At 41.8% G+C, this 19,771-nt stretch overlaps 1 protein-coding gene across 1 annotated transcript in view; it reads right to left on the bottom strand.

Moving 5' to 3' along the window:
* XRCC6 (X-ray repair cross complementing 6) overlaps positions 1-19,771 on the bottom strand; it is a 29,086-nt gene that overhangs the window by 7,241 nt on the left and 2,074 nt on the right. The window contains exons 3-11 of the mRNA XM_059937085.1: positions 18,196-18,308; positions 13,725-13,863; positions 13,216-13,470; positions 12,166-12,349; positions 7,901-8,087; positions 6,119-6,287; positions 5,228-5,389; positions 2,729-2,858; positions 1,451-1,551 (exon numbers count right to left, since the gene is read on the bottom strand). Coding sequence (XP_059793068.1) covers positions 1,451-1,551; positions 2,729-2,858; positions 5,228-5,389; positions 6,119-6,287; positions 7,901-8,087; positions 12,166-12,349; positions 13,216-13,470; positions 13,725-13,863; positions 18,196-18,308 — 1,440 coding nt within the window. The remainder of the gene's footprint in view (positions 1-1,450; positions 1,552-2,728; positions 2,859-5,227; positions 5,390-6,118; positions 6,288-7,900; positions 8,088-12,165; positions 12,350-13,215; positions 13,471-13,724; positions 13,864-18,195; positions 18,309-19,771) is intronic.

Raw genomic sequence — 19,771 nt, 5'->3', positions numbered from 1 at the left:
ACAGGGCTGGAGATACAGGTTTGGGGGTTGTGGACATGAGGTCATACTTGAGGCTATGGGAGTGGATAACATAACCAACAGAAAGGAGAGAAGAAAGGGCTAAAGACAGGAACCTGAGACATTTAGCTTATAGGAAGCACTACAGCAGCCAAAATTGTTTTTGAAAAATAGAAGTAGAAAGAGAAAACAAGACTTTCTCCCAAAAAGTATAGGGCCAGAAGAGAGAATGCAAGAGGCTGAGGCGCTAGCGAGGAAGTAGAGCACACGGCTGTGGAATAAAGGAGAACAACTGTGTTCTGAGCACCTTCCCGAGTGTCAGGGCCTATATTTTGTTAACACCTTGTAAGGACAGATCATTATCCCCATTTTACCAATAAGGAAACTGGGCTTCAGTGAGATTAAGTATTGTTCCAAGGCCACACAATTTAATAAGTGCCAGAGAGTTGGGATTCAAATCTACCTACATCGGGTGTTTCCAAAGTCTGTGTCCCTAGCCATCTTGCTAGAGACTAGGCAATTTACTTCCTGATCTGCCTAAAGGCCATAAAGGAAGAGATGGGCTGCCTCACTCAAGGGTTCTTCTTCTGCCAGGCCCAGCTGACAGTCACCACCATGACACGTCCAATAACTCTTATGCTTTTAATGCTGGCGCTACATGAAAGAGATCAATAATAACTGGGAAGCTAAGCAGGCTGAACTAACTGTTCTGATCTTTTCAACCTCTGTCAAGAGTCTTCATTAAATCCAATCTGTTTTCCAGGGGGTATTCACTTACATCGCTAAACTTCACGCATCCTCTTATGAAGTACATGAGAGAACCACAATCCAGAAAGGGACCAGAAGGGAGCTCAGAGCACCTCAGCCTGGGAGGCCAGGCAAATGTCCTCCATGCTGGGTAACGAGGTCCATTTTCCCAGGGCAGAGCACGCCATCTGACGGAGCAGCAGTAAGGTAAGCATAGTGGTTCAGAGCAAGGGCTCTGGGCCAGACTCACTGGATTCTGCGCTGACAGCCACCACTTACTACTTAGTGCCTTGGGCAAATCACTCCCTTCTCTGCAAACCAGGGACAGTAACAGAACCTACCTCATAGTCATGCAGAATAAATGAGTCAACACACAGGACAACAAGGCCTGGCACACAGTAAGCACTCCGTAAATGTTGCAGATTGTTGTTTTTAACTTTTACCAAAATGTAGTCATGGATGGTCTACTTCAGAGGCAGGTCTCAGAAGCCTGGCACTTTCTCCTCCTCTTACTGCAGAATCGGCCAAACCCGTTCCCAGGCAATCTAAGCTGGTCTAGGAAATCTCTCAGGCAGAGATGATCTGGACCACAAGCTTGTGTACTTAGAGGGTGCTAGGAAATGCATCCATATTACTGGTCCAGAGTAAAATCGACACGAAAGCCTCCCATGAAAAGAAGTTCTCAACTCAGTCACGGCCTCCTTACGTGTCAGGTCCACGGCTTGTTCAGGCTCCATCAAATCCAAAGCCAGGGCCTCCATGTTCCTGAAGTGCTGCTGCAGCACTGGGTTCTCAAAGCTGTCACTTCTGTTAAAACATTAACAGTGACATGAATAAATTAAAAAATAAAAATTTAAACATTTTAAAAATAAAATAATAAAGTTAAAAACCCAACAAAGGCAGTGCAGGCCCAAGGTCAGCTGAGAAATACACCCCAGGTAAAACAGTTGGGAATCTTATCTCTTGAATCAACTTCTCTCTTTCCAATTTTCACTTTATTGTCCGATGCTAGGGATCCAAAAGCAAATTTTAAAGCAAAACAATACCTGCCCACCTGTCTGTCACTGGAAGCTGTGGACAGAGACAGAAACAGAGGAGGCAGGGCCAGAGGAGGTAAGTACAGAGAAAACACAACAGAGGGATGGTGGGAGGTGGGGAGATAACGAACCTGAGTATTCTTTCTTCCCATACTCGATAGCAACATGAAAGTAAAGACAGAAAGAATCTAGAGGCATACAGTCCTAGACTTGAATCCTGGCTCCAGTTCCTTCTAGCTGGGTGAGTCTGGGCAAGCTGCCTCACTCCTCTAAGCCTCAGTTTCTTTACCTGTAAAATGGGCACCAAAACTTTCAGGGTTCTCATGAAGAATAAATGAGATACTGTCGGAGTTGTATCTAGAACAGTGCACGGCACATGGTAGAACCTTAACAATGCTTCCATTTGCCCAACAAAGGACTACACCAGGAGGTTTCCTTTGGAGAAGGAAGATCATTTTGCCCACAGGTAGGCAGAGTTAGGGAAGTAGCCCAGAGACAAAAGATGAAATGTGAAAAAAATTATGTTTGGTGTCACCTTATGCAGGTTCTGGGAGATGGTCTATGTGCATTATATAATCATTTTTTCAACCCCATGACAATTTACACTGGATTTACTTGCTTTTACTCACCGTGTGACAACAAACAATCAAGGAGAAGGCCAACCAAGAATCTTCTCCTTACTGCTGCTTTGCGGAGCTTGTTCAACTAACTAACCTGTCTTTCTAAGCACAACACAGCAGGTCAACCAGCTGTAAACAGCACAATTCCAGAGCCTTCAATAAAAGAACTTCCACTCTCCCTATAGCTTCTAAAGACTAATTATCTATCAGTTAATGGAAAAGAATAAAATCACATTCTCTTGGTTTATGCTTAACTCAAATCTCCAGTACAACCTTCAACACAGGAGGCAGTTCCAGAAGAAAGCCTGTGAATGACCCATCACTCACCTGTACTTGAAGCGGAGCTTCTGAACAATAGCCTTCATCTTGTCTACCTGCTCTGGGTTTGCCATGACTTTTTCAGTAAAGGGCACCTTCCGTTTGTCATCAGCATAGGGCAAGAAGATGAGCTGGAAGCCTGAATAAGAAAGAAAGAAAGATATGTTTTCGGAGATTTGACTCAACAAAAGGTTTCAGTCACTGAGCTATCGTTTTTCTTCCTTTTTTTTTTAAATTAATTAATTTTACTTCTGGCTGCGTTGGGTCTTAGTTGAGACAAGTAGGATCTTTGTTGCAGCGCGGTGGGCTTCTCTCTCATTGCGGCGCATGGGCTCAGTAGTTGTGGCACACGGGCTTAGTTGCTCTGCGGGATGTGGGATCTTCCCAGACCAGGGCTCGAACCGGTGTCCCCTGCATTGGCAGGCGGATTCTTAACCACTGCGCCACCAGGGAAGTCTCCTGAGCTGTCGTTTTTTTCTCAGCTCCAATGCACCCTTCTGCGTGCTGTGCTGCTGGAGCTGGGACCCTGCAAATCCCATTTCTCCTTTACCAGCTGATTCCCGTTAGCATCTGCCTAGCAGACTCCCTTTGGAGTCTCCAGAGGGGGACCTGAAAGGAGTGCTCCTCCTCAGGTACTTCCTGTTCCTGCCAGTGGCGCCCCAGCCAGCTTCCAGCCGCCAGCTTTTTCCATACACCCAGAACCAGGTGGACAGTGCCCCTCCCTGGAGGGCTACATCCAACTCTGCCGGCCCCTCCTCTGAGCTTCAACCTCTCCCCTTTGCTCCCCAGCCCCCACCATGTGCTAGAAGGGAAGAGGTAAGGGTTACCAGCCTGACCCTGTCCAGTTGCTGACGGGTTCTAGAAAGACTGAAAAATCTAGAGACTGGAACCCACTGCTGCTGCCAGGTGAAGAGCCCTTGCTGGCAATGCCAACAGCACTGAGCAAGAGGAAGTCTCGTAGCTCTCCACGGCCCTAATGTCTCCCTCTAGCGCCCACTACTGACAGAGCCTCACCGAGAGCCCACTGGCAAAGGAGAAATGGGGCTTGGAGAGCCGCTGCTTCACCAGCACAGAGCTGAGAGACAAAGCCTAAGAACTGACATAAAAGGTGTTCCTGAGCATTCAGATGACCAGGGTTGGAAATGTAACACATTCAAAGACTTACTTTATAATTTTTATTAGCATGGCTAAAGAGTAAGGATGGGACTCCCTGGTGGCGCAGTGGTTAAGAATCAGCCCGCCAATGCAGGGGGCACAGATTCGAGCCCTGGTCCGGGAAGATCCCACAGGCCGCGGAGCAACTAAGCCCGTGCACCACAACTACTGAGCCTGCGCTCTAGAGTCCACGCGCCACAACTACTGAAGCCCGCGTGCCTAGACCCGTGCTCTGCAACAAGAGAAGCCACCGCAGTGAGAAGCCCATGTACCGCAACGAAGAGTAGCCCCCGCTCACCGCAACTAGAGAAAGCCCATGTGCAGCAACAAACACCCAACACAGCCATAAATAAGTAAATATTTTTTAAAAAGAAGGATGAATAGTAGTCATCTGTTGGCTGATGGTAGTCATCTATTGGCTGCTTTGTGCTAGGCACTTATATGTTTATTAACTTATTTCAAATGTGAAGTGACCTTGAGAGAAAGGTGTTCCAGAATTCTCATCTTTGCAGATAAGGAACATAAACAGAAAGGTTAAATTATTTGCCCAAGTTGGCCAGCTAACAGGTGGAAGAGAAGGGTCTAAAACAAAAGAAAATGAGCTGTCAGACACATAAGTATAAGACAAAGTCAAGTGTGACTTCAAAACCCATGGTCATGGGACTTCCATGGCATCGCAGTGGATAGGACTCCGTGCTCCCAATGCAGGGGGCCTCGGTTCCATCTCTGGTCAGGGAACTAGATCCCACATGCATGCCGCAACTAAGAGTTCACATGCCGCAACTAAGGAGCAGGTGAGGCGCAACTAAGGCGCCCTGAAGCCGCAACTAAGGAGCCCTGGAGCCGCAACTAAGGAGCCCTAGAGCCACAACAAAGGAGCCCGCCTGCTGCAACTAAGACTTGGTGCAACCAAATAAATAAATAAATATTAAAAAAAACAAAAACAAAAAACCCCACAGTCATTCCATGATACCTCACTGCTTTGGTGTACACAAGAGATAAACCAACCATTAAATATTACAAGGGTACCAAACAATGGTTTTTAGTAAAGAATGTGTCAGCAGTGAGACCCCATGAACTTATGCCAGTAACCTGCAAACAGTCCCTATGAAGTCAATTCTCAACCCTGGCTGCAGAGCTCCCTTGTACAGTTGTACATGCTGTGCACTGCACAACCATATTTGACAGCCTTACCCGGCTGTTCATCAAATTCACCTGTGCAATCTTATAAATACACATTTCCCAGGTCCCACTCCTGGAGACTCAGGTTCAGCAGGTCTGAGTTGGTATCCCAGGAATGACTCCAAAGCCTAAGCAATGTTCAGAAGCACTGAAATTATCTCTTTCACATACCTGGGGGAGTCACCTGAATTTTCTGGTCATCCAGCTCCTCTTCCTGTGGCATCAAGGCCACAAAACAAGGGGGGATATTCTGGCGAGGTGTGTATCTGCACACTGCCATGACCTCCTTCTCCAGACACTTGGTGAGTAGAGCGCTGAATAGGGTTGAGCTCCCTGGAAAACAAACATCCCAGGGGTCTATATCCTAAAGATGTCTCCTCCTTTCTTAGCCCATGTTATAAACCTACAGTTTCTCTTCCATTTTCTTAAAAGTGTTTATGATACTTCGATAGGTCAGGGGTGATGGACCCAGAGGTGAGGGTAAAGTGAGGGTAGCAGAGGCATAGAAAGGAAGAGAAAGGAAAGGGCACCTCAAATACTCCATTTAGGGGTGTGAATTATTACTGTCAGTTCACTTTTACTATCATTAGGCTAATGACATAAGCCCTAGTTGCTAATGAAAACCAGTCATGTCAGATCAGGGAGGTTCATTAGCTATAGCACAGAGGAATATAGGTCTGGACAGCACAAATAAACCCAGTGGCCAAGTTCATATCATCTTTAATTGCAACACTAGGGAAGAAGCCAGGTTTGTTTTTTGTTTTTCCCGAACTCTTTATCTAATGCCTCAAAGAAAGAATTTCATAGCAACTAAGTTTTAAATATGCTAATTCCATATCCCCTCCTGGATATTCACAATGCTATCAGTATATTATAGTTCCTAAAGAAATCTCTTTAACTTTGTTTAGTCCCACGTTTCCAAAATTTATTTGAGCATGAGACACTTTCAAAATACCCATTAACACATCCTATATAGTTTCCAGCAGCAGCCATTTAAGAATGCTGCTCAGTAAATTGCCTTCTGCGTTACTTATTCGTTTATCCTTGGTTTAGGCCCCTTACCATTTATCAGGGACTCGTCGGGGTACACGAACAGGGAGGGCCTCAGGTAATGGTGCTTCTTCAGCATTATCAAGGGCTTGAAACCGATGAGAATCAAACCTGGTTCATCAAACCGTTTAAGCTCTTCTGTTTCCTCTTTCTCTAATACAATCTGACGACTCCCATAGGTCTATAGAAGGGGAACAACGAGGGCCACATAGCGAGGCTACACAGAGATGCGAAACAGTTGCCATATGACACTAGCAAGTTAAAATCAGCTTTCTTCTAAGGAGCAGGAAGAGGGCTCATCAGAGGCATCTTCCTCCTATCAACAGCAATTGACATTTATTGAGTGCCAGCCAGGCACTTTACTTTTGCCACCCAGTTTATCATCTGTAACAATCCTAGGTGGTAAATGTTAAAAACTCTGTTTTACAGATGAGTGAACTGAGGCTCTATAGTTAGTAACTTGCTCCAGAGTATACAACCGAATTGGGCTTTGAACTGTACCACATCTGTCTGGTGCTAAAGGCCATGCTCTTCAGGCGTTTGTTCCTTCCCTCATTTAATGTGTACTAAACCCAGCATCATCCCTGACACACAAAGGATGCTCAAACCTTACCTACTTATTGAGAGGACCTACGTCAGGTATTGTGCTAGGTCTCAGTGTAGGAGGCTCACACACACACACACACACACACACACATACACACATACTACTTCTAAACTTTAACATTTGCATTTTGATCCTAAATATGTGATTAGTAACAGAACTTAGTAAAGGTCAAATTTGGGTTTTATAAACAAAAACAGAGCCCTTAAGACTTTTTGTAGGCACAGTTAATCAAGAAAGAAACTTAGTAACCGGAAGAGCTACTGCCTATGAATAAACCAACATGGAAAACTAGCTACTTCCAAAATGGAAGGAGAAATTTCTTGTCGTCTTCTCCTCCTGAAAAGTAGGGCAAGACACTCTGGCCTGAAATTTGTGCTCCAAAAGACATCTCAAGGGTTGAATCAAAATATTATTTAATTTTAGTCACTTAGTTGATCCTTCTAGGTCCTGAACTTAGGCAAAATCGCTCTCCCACGTTTTGCATAACTAAAAAGGAAGGATGACTCACTTGATTTTAATTTCAGATATCAAATCCTTCTATAGGGAACTACATTCAATATCCTGAGATAAACCATATGGAAAAGAATATTTTAAAATGTATATATATGTATAACAGAATCACTTTGCTGTACAGCAGAAATTAACAGAACTTTGTAAATCAACTGTACTTCAATTAAAAAAAATCCTTCTATAGATTGAACAAAGGTGAGAGGATGAGGAGAGATAATGTTCTGCATCCTTAGTCTGTCTTTCAGATTAAGAAAGGCATGAGGGTATCATTTCAAGGCACAGGAAAAACTGGTTAGTTTGGCAAGAAAAAAAAAAACTCTCTCCCTAAAACGAGGGCACTTCACACCTAACGCACTTTCTTTCCCTGGCTCATCTCCCTAGTTAACTATAAAACAATTTCTGCCATTGTACTGGAATTAGACTGTTAAGACTCAGAGTAGCATGTGCTGGCTGATCGAGGGCTGAAGTTTTCACTGACACCTCTTCCAAATACTGGCTCTAACTTTCTAGCTCCCAAGGTATTACTGATCCAGATGCCATATTCCAAAGGGTAATGACAACAGCTTGGCTAGAAAGATGCGTACATGAAAGTTATTTAACTAGTTAGGCTGATCATGTCTCCCCCTCCCTGTTAACTCTTCAACAGGACAAAATTCAGTAAGAAGGCAGAGACCTACCTGTGACCTCTTGGTGTCGCTAGGCAAAAGCAAACTGCCTGTATTTACATTAAATGTCCGGGTCTTGGTTTTCACTGGTTCATTTGTTTCCCGATAAAGCCTCACTGGAGAAGGTTTGAGAGCCTTCTGGACCATATTATAAATGCCAACAGTGAGCGCTACATCTTTGTCGAGCTTAAGCTTCAACCTGAAGGAGAGAAAAATTTTTTAATTTGGACAGAAAGAGTATATTTTCCTATCTAAAATTCATTCATGGCACCCAAGCCCTGATTTGTTTTATTCTCTCCAATAACGTAAGCTTTTCGAATACAAATATAAAGCTTTTTAATAATACAATGGAGTTTGCTGTAATACATCTCAGGGTCTACATTGCAAAAAATTAGTCTCAGAATGTATTGTTAACTCCTTAAAATAATGATAAAGGATGTACCGTAATAAAAATAATGATTTTTTAAATTGAGCCTAGCAATTTATCAAATCACTTTACAGTTATTCTCTCATTTAATCATTATAATAATCCTATAAGTACTATATTATCTGCTGCTTCTGCTTGTCTAGCATAGCTTCCCTCTTATTTTAACAATGAAACCCCAATTTTTCTTAGGTAACCACCCTTCCCCCACTGCAGTTTTGGGAAAATGTTCATCCAGGTGCTGTGCTTTACCCTGACCAAGAGATGGGCACATCTGGCCCAGGCTCAAGCCATCAGACTTATTCTCCTGAGAGTCTGGGTCTTAAACAGTGACCAAGAAAGGACACGGTTGGAGGGGATGCTTGCTGACAGTGGTACCCCAAAGACACTGTCAATAATTCTTATTTTCTAGATTCCTGGTGCCACCCTGGTTCCTATACTACCCACCCTGTTCAGGATTTTGTTTTAATATGCTGAAATTAGTCAAGGGTCAGTTTCTGTTACTTGCTACCCAATAACCTTGTTGTTGTCATTTTTACAGATGTAAACACTGAGGCTCAGGGATGTTATCTAACTTGCCCAAAGACATACAACTAATGAAAACTGGTATTCAAATTCACGTATGTCTGATTCAAAGCTCAGGTACTTTTCCATTATAACATATTGCTCCAGAGTATTTATATCAACATCTTAAGCAGCAATAGGACCTCTTGAAAATGTGTTCTATAAGAAAGACAACATGCAAAAATATTTACAATACAATACTGTGGGGAAAAAAGGCAGAACAGAAAAATAACCTGTGCTACACATTCTCTTCAAGCACACACGGAACATTCTCTAGGACAGACCATATACTGAGACACAAGACAAGTCTAAATGCATCTAAAAAAACTGAAATTGGAAATTCCCTGGTGGTCCAGTGGTTAGGACTCTGCGCTTCCACTGCAGGGGACACAGGTCAACCCCTGGTCAGGGAACTAAGATCTCACATGCTGTGCAGCACAGCCAAAAAAAAAAAAGAAAAAAAGTTTTTCTATCATACAAAATATGTTCTTTACCCAAAATGGAACTAAGTTAGAGATCCACAACAGAGAGAAATCTGGGAAAACCTCAAATATTTGGAAAGTAAACAATACAATTCTAAATAACCCAGGAGGTCAAAGGAGAAATCACAAGGGAAATTTAAAATGATTTTGAACTGAATGAAAGTGAAAACAGAACATATCAAAAGGTATAGGATGCAGCTAAATCAGTGCTCAGAGGGAAATTTATAGCTTTAAACACCTTTATCCCAAAAGAAGAAAAGTCTTAAATTAATAACCCAATCTTCACTGTTGTGGAATGTTTAGCAGTATTTACTTTAAAGAAGAGAACATGTTTAAACAAGTTATAGCTAGTTCAAAGGTATATTGGTTCACACAGTAGAAAGAACTTTGGTTTGGGACAGAGCCCTGACTAGAAATTTTAGGTTCCTGGAGCAAGCACCGGGTAGGTATGGTACAATTTGGTAATGTATGATGTGCCCCAGAGATGAGTATTAGTAACAGATGGGCATTAGTAATAACACCACCCATTTGATGGCTTCCTACTTTAAATTATTCTGGCTTACTAGGTGTTAAACACAGTTGTCTAAAGGCTGCTGAAAGAGAGCTGACAATAAATGTAACCAATTTAAAAACTGCACAATCTGCAAAAGTAATTTTTAAAAATTGTTGTGCCCTCTAAATTTTAGTATCCTGGGAAAAAGCACTGGTCAATGTGGTCTACTCTGGCCTCAGGCTTCAAGAGACCTTGGTTCTATTTCTGAACCAAAAGAGCAAATCAGTTAGTCCCCCCACCCCATATTAAATGTTCACATTTATAAACTAAGGTACCTTTCGACCTTGAAAATGTCATAACTCTAAGTTAAAACAGAGTTATAGTATAACATCATGTGGTTTATGTCATACCAAGGAAAGGAAAATGTGAAAGCCCACAGCACAAAACAAGCTGCTTATGTTTAACTTCATCTGAAATGATTTAAGGTTAATAAATGTTACTAATGGGTAGGTTTCAACCCAACTCAAAGCACTGTTTTTACAGATTAAATGAGGTAATTATGTTAACAAAGAACTTAGGACATACAGATGAACCAGTTTGCAGGGCAGAAATAGAGACACAGGGCTTCCCTGGTGGCACAGTGGTTAAGAATCCGCCTGCCAGTGCAGGGGACACGGGTTCAAGCCCTGGTCCGGGAAGATCCCACATGCCGTGGAGCAACTAAGCCCGTGTGCCACAGCTACTGGGCCTGCGCTCTAGAACCTGCGAGCCACAACTACTGGGCCCACATGCTGCAACTACTAAAGCCTGCCCACCCAAGAGCCCGTGCTCTGCAACAAGAGAAGCCACCTCAACGAGAAGCCCACGCACCGCAACGCCCCGCGCGCAGCAAGAAAGATCCAACGCAGCCAAAAATAAATAAATAAATTTATTTAAAAAAAAAAGAAAGAAAGAAATAGAGACACAGGTGTAGAGAACAAACGTATGGACACCAAGGGGGGAAAGTGGCAGGGGTGGGAGTGGTGGTGTGATGAACTGGGAGATTGGGATTGACATATATACACTAATATGTATAAAATGAATAACTAATAAGAACCTGCAGTATAAAAAATAAATAAAATTCTAAAATTCAAAAGAAAAAGAAAAAAAGAACTTAGGACAGTGCCTGGCACACAATAATTATGCAATAAAATAATTCTATTATTTTATTATAGCAAGAATAAGTTTAATAATTTTCTAAGCCTTAGGCAATTAATTCTCAAACAGCTCCAATTTATTATTATTACTACCAAGTATCCTATAATGACTCTTTCACAAAATAGTAAGAATAGCTAACGCTTACAATTACTATGTTATTCCATTTAATCATCACAGCAGCCCTATAATGAGGGACCATTTTTGCTCCCATTTTACTGAGGCTCAGAGAAGTTACATGATTTACCCCAGGTCACACAGCAGAGGACTAGAATCCAAGCCAATCTGACTCTAGAACCTACTTTTAACCACCATTTTATCCCCCCTGCCACTCCCACCAATATGTGTAGATTTCCAAGTTGTAGTAGTAACAATATTCCACTATTTCAGGAAGGACAAAAGGTGACAGGGTGATTGTTTGAGGAAAGAGAAATAGTTCCTGGGAGGAAAAGGAGAACAATGACAAAACTATAACTGTAGCAATGAGCTGCTTCATGGTTTCCTTAAAATATTTAATTTCATGGGTTTTCCAGTAGAATTGTCAGTAATCTCTTGAAAACAGCTCAAAAACTACCAATGGTCTTATTCCTCTATACTGAGGAAACTAGTCTAAAATGAAAGTCTGATGCTCTTTAGGAAGAAACACTGAGGCGGCCTTAGGATTCTAATGTCAAAGGTCTCTAAAGGAAGATAATCCAACCACCTGGTTCTTATTGGTCTCAAGTTTATAAGAAATTAGAATAACACAATTTTAACAACAATGATAATAACTAACATTTATTGAGTTTTTGCTCTATACCAGGTACTGTCATTATCCCCAATTTACAGAGGAGAAGAAAACAGACAATGTCCTAGTGAGTGCAACTGAGGATACCGTTAGGCCACAACTGTTTACCCCAAAGGAGTGGAGAGCTGTTTTATTTTGGAGAAACAGCATACCAGCTCTTTCTAGAGAAAGAGAAGCAAATAGCTTGTGCTATCCTGAAATAAAGCAAGTTTTTTAGACGAACAGTGAGGCAGTGGTACAGCCCAGAGTTAAGGAGCCAGGGAGGTCAAAGCCATGCACGGCTTATGATCAGTTAGGGGCCTTGTGGGCAGCTGACCCAGGCTTAGTGCCTACCTGTGGAGCACGCGCTTCCTGGTCTCCTTGGCGCGAACCTTCCTCAACAGGTCTTTGAGCTTGCTCGACTCCTCAAAGTGAACCCCTATGTCCTCATCCTCTGCTATGCTGATAATATCTCTGTAGAACAAGGATATGTCAAAGCCCCCACGTTTCTTTAGGTGCAACAAGTCAAGGAAGATACCTGGAGCGAGGATAGACAAAAGTGAGGGGAAACAATTTCCAGCAAGGGAGAATTTTTTTCAGTTAAGTTTAAATATGCTGTTAAAAGCTCCCAAAAAACTAGATTGATTATAAATATTTTCAGGACTTAGAGAAAGTGGTTAAGGGGATCGGCTGCTCTAATGACTTCAGACAACTTATTCAAATAACCACCATTTGTGGTGGTGTTAAAGTCAAGAAAAGCTCCCTCTGGTAGAACCCTTCAGACAGCTAATGGCCTGGTCATTTTCACTGGGAATATTACATAAGGGTCTCCCCCAGCTTCACTTTATTGTTTCATTTTACTCTGAAGGGTGAAAAGCAACTATTTGACATCAGCTATAAAGAAGCAAAAAAAATTAAGTGCCAAGTTGAACAGGGGCGGGGGTGGCTTCCCTGGTGGTGCAGTGGTTAAGAATCCGCCTGCCAATGCAGGGGACACGGGTTCAAGCCCTGGTCCGGGAAGAACCCACATGCCACGGAGCAACTAAGCCCGTGTGCCACAACTACTGAGCCTGCGCTCTACAGCCCACAAACTACAACTACTGAGCCCACGTGCCACAACTACTGAAGCCTGCGCGCCTGAAGCCCATGCTCTGCAACAAGAGAAGCCACGACAATGAGAAGCCCGCGCACCGCAACGAAGACCCAACACAGCCATAAAATAAATAAATAAATAAATAAATTTATAAAAAAGAACAGGGGGGTACTTCCCTGGAGGTCCAGTGGTTAAGACTCCTCGATTCCATTGCAGGGGGCATGGGTCCAATCCCTGGTCGGGGAACTAAGATCCCACAAGCCGCACAATGCGGCCAAAGAAATAAAATAAAAGAACAGGGGAATGCCGACCTGTGTCACGGAGATCCCCAGCTTTGGTCCTGGCCCTGCTGGCTTTGGCACTGTCACTGCCGTGGGGGTCATCTTCATTGGTGAAAAGCATGATCCTCTTATGGCTCATCTTGAACTGGACATCGCTAAAGAGGTTGGCACAGACCCACAGTACTTCACTTAGGGAGTAGTCAGATCCATGGCCAATTAGGTCTTGGAAATGTTTCTTCCCCTCCTGTCCCTTAAAGTGGTCAAGCTCTAGCACTCGTTTAGCACCTGATCAGAGACAGGGAGTCAAATGGGCAGAAAAGTCGGAACAGCATCAGTGTTTTACAAGACTAACAGAAGCTCTTTCTCACCCAGAGCTGTTTAACCCACATAACAAAAGTCTACACCCCAGTAAGAACCCCCGTGTGCAGGAAAGCATACTCCTAGTCAAGATGTTATCTGCTTCCTTCTCCACATCCCTCTTTGTGCACGTTAGTGACCTTCTCATGTAAGGGAAAAGCTGATCTTAGAATACTACTGACCTGGATTATCCAATTCCTGCAAGACGTAAATATTTTTGAAATTCACTGAATTTTTGTCCTTCTTGGTACCATAGAACACCACTGCCAAGAGATCTCGATCACTGCTTATGATCTTACTGGTGTATACACTCCGGATACACTGAAAAAATAAACATAAAATTTCAATTAATATTTAACTATGTACCACTAAACTTAAGCTCCACAGGTGCCTGACACATAGTAGGGCACTCAATATATATTTGCTGAATTTGTACATGGCATTAGAGTAAGGTGTGACCCCTACCTTCAGGAAACTCATAATCCAGTGAGGGTGATGGTCATTTATATTATGTATAACACAAAGCAAAGTGTGGTTAAGTATACAACAGACATATAAGCAGTCCCTACCATAAGAAATCAGAGAATTCAAAACATGTATATACTCAGGAAGGAAACTCTGCTATAGGGAAATAAAAATAAATAAAAGCCCAGCACTAGAATCGGAAAACTTGGATTTGAGTCCCAATGATGTCACTTACTTAATTGGCTGAGTTTGAACAGGCCATTTGATCATTCCTCAAGTAGCTTTTTTTTTTTTTTTAATGTGGACCATTTTTAAAGTCTTTATTGAATTTTTTACAATATTACTTCTGTTTATGTTTTGGTTTTTTGGCCCCCAAACATGTGAGATCTTAGCTCTCTGACCAGGGATCAAACCCGCTCCCCCTGCATTGGAAGGCAAAGTCTTAACCACTGGACCGCCAGGGAAGTCTCTTTTCCTCAAGTAGTTTGATACCAAGAAACAAAATTTACATATATAAAATAATTACATATATAAAAGGTTTAAGTGAATGTTAGTATATGTGACATTAATAAATAATGGAAAATAAATCTATACCTACTAAAAGCAACTTTTGAAATAAAATTTGCCTAATTACACAATTAAAGACATCAGTATGCCAGGAAATATAAACTAAAGCCATATCCAGTAAATCAGTGTCTCATAAGTGGTCAGTCCTGGTGGCCTATAATTCTGGGGGTACTGACAAAATTAAGTTTCTGATTCTGCAAAGCTGAGGAATAAACCAACCATGGTGACCCCCCTCCATATCCTGCTTGAGACTCTACCTGGCCTTCCTCCATAGCAATTCTCTCCTTAAATGCAGAACTTATGGTATGTCTAGTCATTGACAGTTATCTTCATGGCAAGTAATCATTTCTTTTTATTTATGTATTTATTTTTCATATTTATTTATTCATTTGGCTACGCCTGGCGGGATCTTTAGTTGCGGCATGTGAGATCTTAGTTGTAGCATGCAGGATCTAGTTCCCTGACCAGGGATCAAACCCATGCCCCCTGCAGTGGAAGTCTTAACCACTGGACTGCCAGGGAAGTCCCAGTGAGGGCTTCTTTAGGTTCTACTATTAACCGCCCCCCCACCCCCCCACACACACACAAACTAAAATAGAATTTTAGAAAATGTTTTTTCATTGCTCCTTATCAAATACATTATGTTCATCAGTGAATGTCTCACTTACTCACTACATAATAAATACTACAGTTGCTTCTGGGTTCTCTAGGCGTTAGCATTTCATGAACCCTTTCAAATTACATGCAGAACTGTATCTTTTTTGGGGAGAGGGTACATAGCCTTCATCACATCTTCAAAGAGGTCCATGATCCAAAAAAGGTTAAAGCAGTGCTCCTCAAAGAGTGATCTCCAAACAACATCAGCGTCACCTGGGAGCTCTATTGGAAATGCAAATTCTTGGTCCCTCCTCTAGACCTATAGAATCAGAAATTCTGACTGCAGGGTAAGGCCCTGCAATCTGTGTCAACAGCCCTGCAGGTGATTCTGATGTAGGTTAAAGTTTGCAAACCACTGCTTTAAAGTTAAGAATTGTTTTATTAATTCTTTTTTTAGATGCAAGATATTCTGACTTGTCAATTGCAAGAACTGTTTGTGTACAAATTAGGACATGAGAAGCTTCTGTTTGGTTCCAAACTCCAAAAATATGAGAAATGAGATGTACAATAAATCCTTAAAAATTCTTCTCTAGGCTTCCCTGGTGGCGCAGTGGTTGAGAATCTGCCTGCCAATGCAGGGGACATGGGTTCGAGCCCTGGTCTGGGAAGATCCCACATGCCGCGGAGCAACTGGGCCCGTGAGCCACAACTACTGAGCCTGAGCGTCTGGAGCCTCTGCTCCGCAACAAGAGAGGCCGCGATAGTGAGAGGCCCGCGTGCCGCGATGAAGAGTGGCCCCCACTTGCCGCAACTGGAGAAAGCCCTCGCACAGAAACGAAGACCCAACACAGCCAAAAATAAAAATAATAAATAAATAATTTAAAAAAACAAAAACAAAAACAAAAATTCTTCTCTATGAAGAAATAGTAATCTTTTTAATTGAGGTGAAATTCAATTAACAAAATTAACCATTTAAAGTGAACAATTCAGTGTTCAATTTAGTACACTCACAATGTTGTGCAACCACCACTTCTATCTAGTTCCCAAACATTTTTATCATCCCAAAAGCAAACCTCATACCAACTAAGCAGTTGCTCCCTCCCCTGCAGCCCCCGGTAACCACCAATCTGCATTCTCTATGGATTATCTATTCTATACTTCATATAAATGTAATCATACAGCATGTGACCTTTTGCCTGGCTTCTTTCACTTAATGTAATGTTTTCAAGGTTCACCTTGTAGCACGTATCACTACTTCATTCCTTTTTATGACTAATATTCTACTGTATATATAAACATTTTATATACCTACTCAAAAAGTTTTAGAATGAGATGGGGTGGTGATTATTGCATGACGTGAATGACTAAATACCTTAAAACTGTATACTTTAAAATAGTTAATTTTATGTTATGTGAATTACACCCCAATTTAAAAAATAAAAATATTTAATCCTCATAACAATTTGACAAAGTAGGTACTATTATTTTATTTTTTATTTTTAATAAATTTATTTATTCATTTATTTATTTTTGGCTGCACTGGGTCTTCATTGCTGCATGCGGGCTTTCTCTAGTTGCAGCAAGCCGGGGCTACTCTTCGTTGCGGTGTACAGGCTTCTCACTGCGGTGGCTTCTCCTGTTGCGCAGCACGGGCTCTAGGTGCGCGAGCGTCAGTAGTTGTGGCATACAGGCTTCAGTAGTTGTGGCTCGTGGGCTCTAGAATGCAGGCTCAGTAGTTGTGGCACACGGGCTTAGTTGCTCCGCGGCATGTGGGATCTTCCCGGACCAGGGCTCGAACCTGTGTCCCCTGCATTGGCAGGTGGATTCTTAACCACTGTGCCACAAGGGAAGCCCAAAGTAGGTACTATTATTATCTCTATTTTACAGATGAGAAAACATATCAAGAGCTTCAGCAACTTTTCCAATATCATACAGTTTGTAAGTGGCAGAATCAAGATTTGAGTAGCTGTTTTTTATTTAATTGGGTAAACACCTAGGAGGGGAACTGCTGGCTCATATAATAAGTCTACGTTTAACTCTTTGAGGAACTGCCAAACTGTTTTCCACAGCAGCTGATCCATTTCACACTCCCACCGACAACGTATGAGGGTTCCAATTTCTCTACATCCTTGCCAACCCTTCTTATTGGCCCCTTTTTTTTTTTTTTTAAATTACAGCAGTCCTAGTGGGTGGGTATGATACCTCATTGTGGTTCTGATTTGCATTTCTCTAATACCTAAAGATATTGAGCAGCTTTTCATGTGCTTTTGGCCATTTGTACATCTTTAGAGAAATGTATATTCAAGTCTTGTGCCCATTTTTAAATTGGGTTGTCTTTTTGTTGTAATTATCTTTTTCAACCACAGGTAATACTCAACTTCCAAATAATCACTTACAAAAGGACTCATCTCCACACCATAATAGCTGGAACTTCTTTCCTTCCTTTATACTGACAACGCTATAGAAAGAGGAGCCCACTTCTGCTACCAGGGCTAACACAGAAGGTGGGAGCAACGTAGTCCCAGGGTCGGAAGTTCAAACCCAAAATAAAATGGGCCTGTTCTCCAACACTGCTACTCTTTTTTTTTTTTTTAAGTTTGTTTGTTTGTTTGTTTGTTTGTTTGTTTATGGCTGTGTTGGGTCTTTGTTGCTGCGTGTGAGCTTTCTCTAATTGCAGCAAGCAGGGGCTACTCTTCTTTGCGGTGCACGGGCTTCTCATTGCAGTGGCTTCTCTTGTTGCAGAGCATGGGCTCTAGGCACACAGGCTTCAGTAGTTGTGGCACGCGGGCTCAGCAGCTGTGGCTCGTGGGCTCTAAAGCACAGGCTCAGTAGCTGTGGCGCACGGGCCTAGTTGCTCCGTGGCATGTGGGATCTTCCTGGACCAGGGATTGAACCCGTGTCCCCTGCATTGGCAGGCGGATTCTTAACCACTGCACCACCAGGGAAATCCCCATATTTTTTAAAGTGGTGTTGATACTTTTTGTTGTTTGTTTGTTTGTTTAATTAAATGAAAGGTAGTCTTACCTGGATGCTCATGTCAAAAGGAGTCAACTCATCTTCATCCTGAGTTTCAAACATGGCCTCAGAAGCATCAATCAAAAAAATCAAACTATCTCTTCCTGAATATTTATAATCTCCTATGGGGAAAAAAACAGAAGGAAATGTTTGCCCTTGTTTCATATTTATCATGTTTATTATTCATATAAAACAAACAAAGGGACTTCCCTGGTGGTGCAGTGGTTAAGACTCGCACTCCCAATGCAGGGGGCTAGCGTTTGACCTCTGGTCAGGGAACCAGATCCCACATGCATGCCGCAACCAAGAGTTCACATGCCACAACTAAGGAGCTGGTGAACCGCAACTAAGGAGTCTGCCTGCTGCAACTAAGACCTGGGACAACCAAAATTAATTAATTAATTAATTAAATTTAATAAATCTTCTGTCATAAACATATCAAAAAAAAAACCCCAAAACTTCTAAGAAATAGAATTAAAATAAAATAAAATAAAACAAATAAAATAAAATAAAACAAATAGAGAAAAGCCCATTAAGCAAAATTATAATCTGAGGAATTCCCTAAGGTGAACACCCTTAGGGAAATCCTTGGTGGGCCAGTGGTTAGGACTCCACGCTTTCACTGCCAAGGGCACGGGTTCAATCACTGGTCAGGGAACTAAGATCCCGCAAGCCACAAGCTGCGCAGTGCAGCCAAAAAAAAAAGAAAAAAAGTGAACACCCTTAAAACCACCATGCACATCAGGCAATTGAATCTTGCCAGTCACCCCAGAAGCCCTCTCCAGGTCGCCTCCCAATTTTAACACCCACCTTCCTCCCAAGAGTAACCACCATCCTGACTTTTGGTAATCACTTCATTTTTTTCTTTATAATCATCCAAGCCAACATTCCTAAACACTGGCTTTGACTTTAAAAAAAAAAAAGTTTTAAAGCCTCTTATAATCTGTAGATACCCCCTCTGTCTTTTGTCTCATAAGTTTTCCACCTTCTGGATTTTGCTGACTGCATTCTTTTGGTGTAGATTAACATAGTCCTCTGTCTTTTCTACTAAGGACCTAGAGAGGCTTCATCAGATTTCGGTTTGTTTTTTTTTTCCTGGCATGATTACATTATAGGTGATGCTGAGTTTTTCATAAAAAGGCATATAATGTCTGGTTGTCTCTCTTTTTGACGATGCTGCTTCCTAATGCAATAAATTTAATTACCCATCTTTTCTGAAGCAATACAGCAGTACGTGTCAAGAGCCTTAAACAAAAATTCTACCTTGAGCCAGTGAATTCTACTTCTTAGGAATCTATCTTAAGAAAATAAAATATGGAAAAACCCTATGCAAAAATTTCCACAATGTTGTTTATTAAAGTAAGAAACTGAAAACTAAAATGTCCAACAGAAGGTAGACTGAACAAATTATAGCATATTTAAAATGATTTATAGAGGCTATATTTGCAGTTACATGGAAAGATATATCTATAATACAATAAGGAAAAAAGGCAGAACACAAAACTATGTATATATGTTTAAAATTCTTTTTGAAGAAGATGTAAATTTTGAAAATGTAAATTAAAATGGAAAAAATATATGCACT

The sequence above is a fragment of the Balaenoptera ricei genome, chromosome 10, assembly GCF_028023285.1.
Source record: "Balaenoptera ricei isolate mBalRic1 chromosome 10, mBalRic1.hap2, whole genome shotgun sequence".
In the NCBI taxonomy this organism is placed as follows: Eukaryota; Metazoa; Chordata; class Mammalia; order Artiodactyla; family Balaenopteridae; genus Balaenoptera; species Balaenoptera ricei.
The sequence above is the reverse complement of the archived record's forward strand: the minus strand, read 5'-3'. Positions and strand labels throughout refer to the sequence as shown.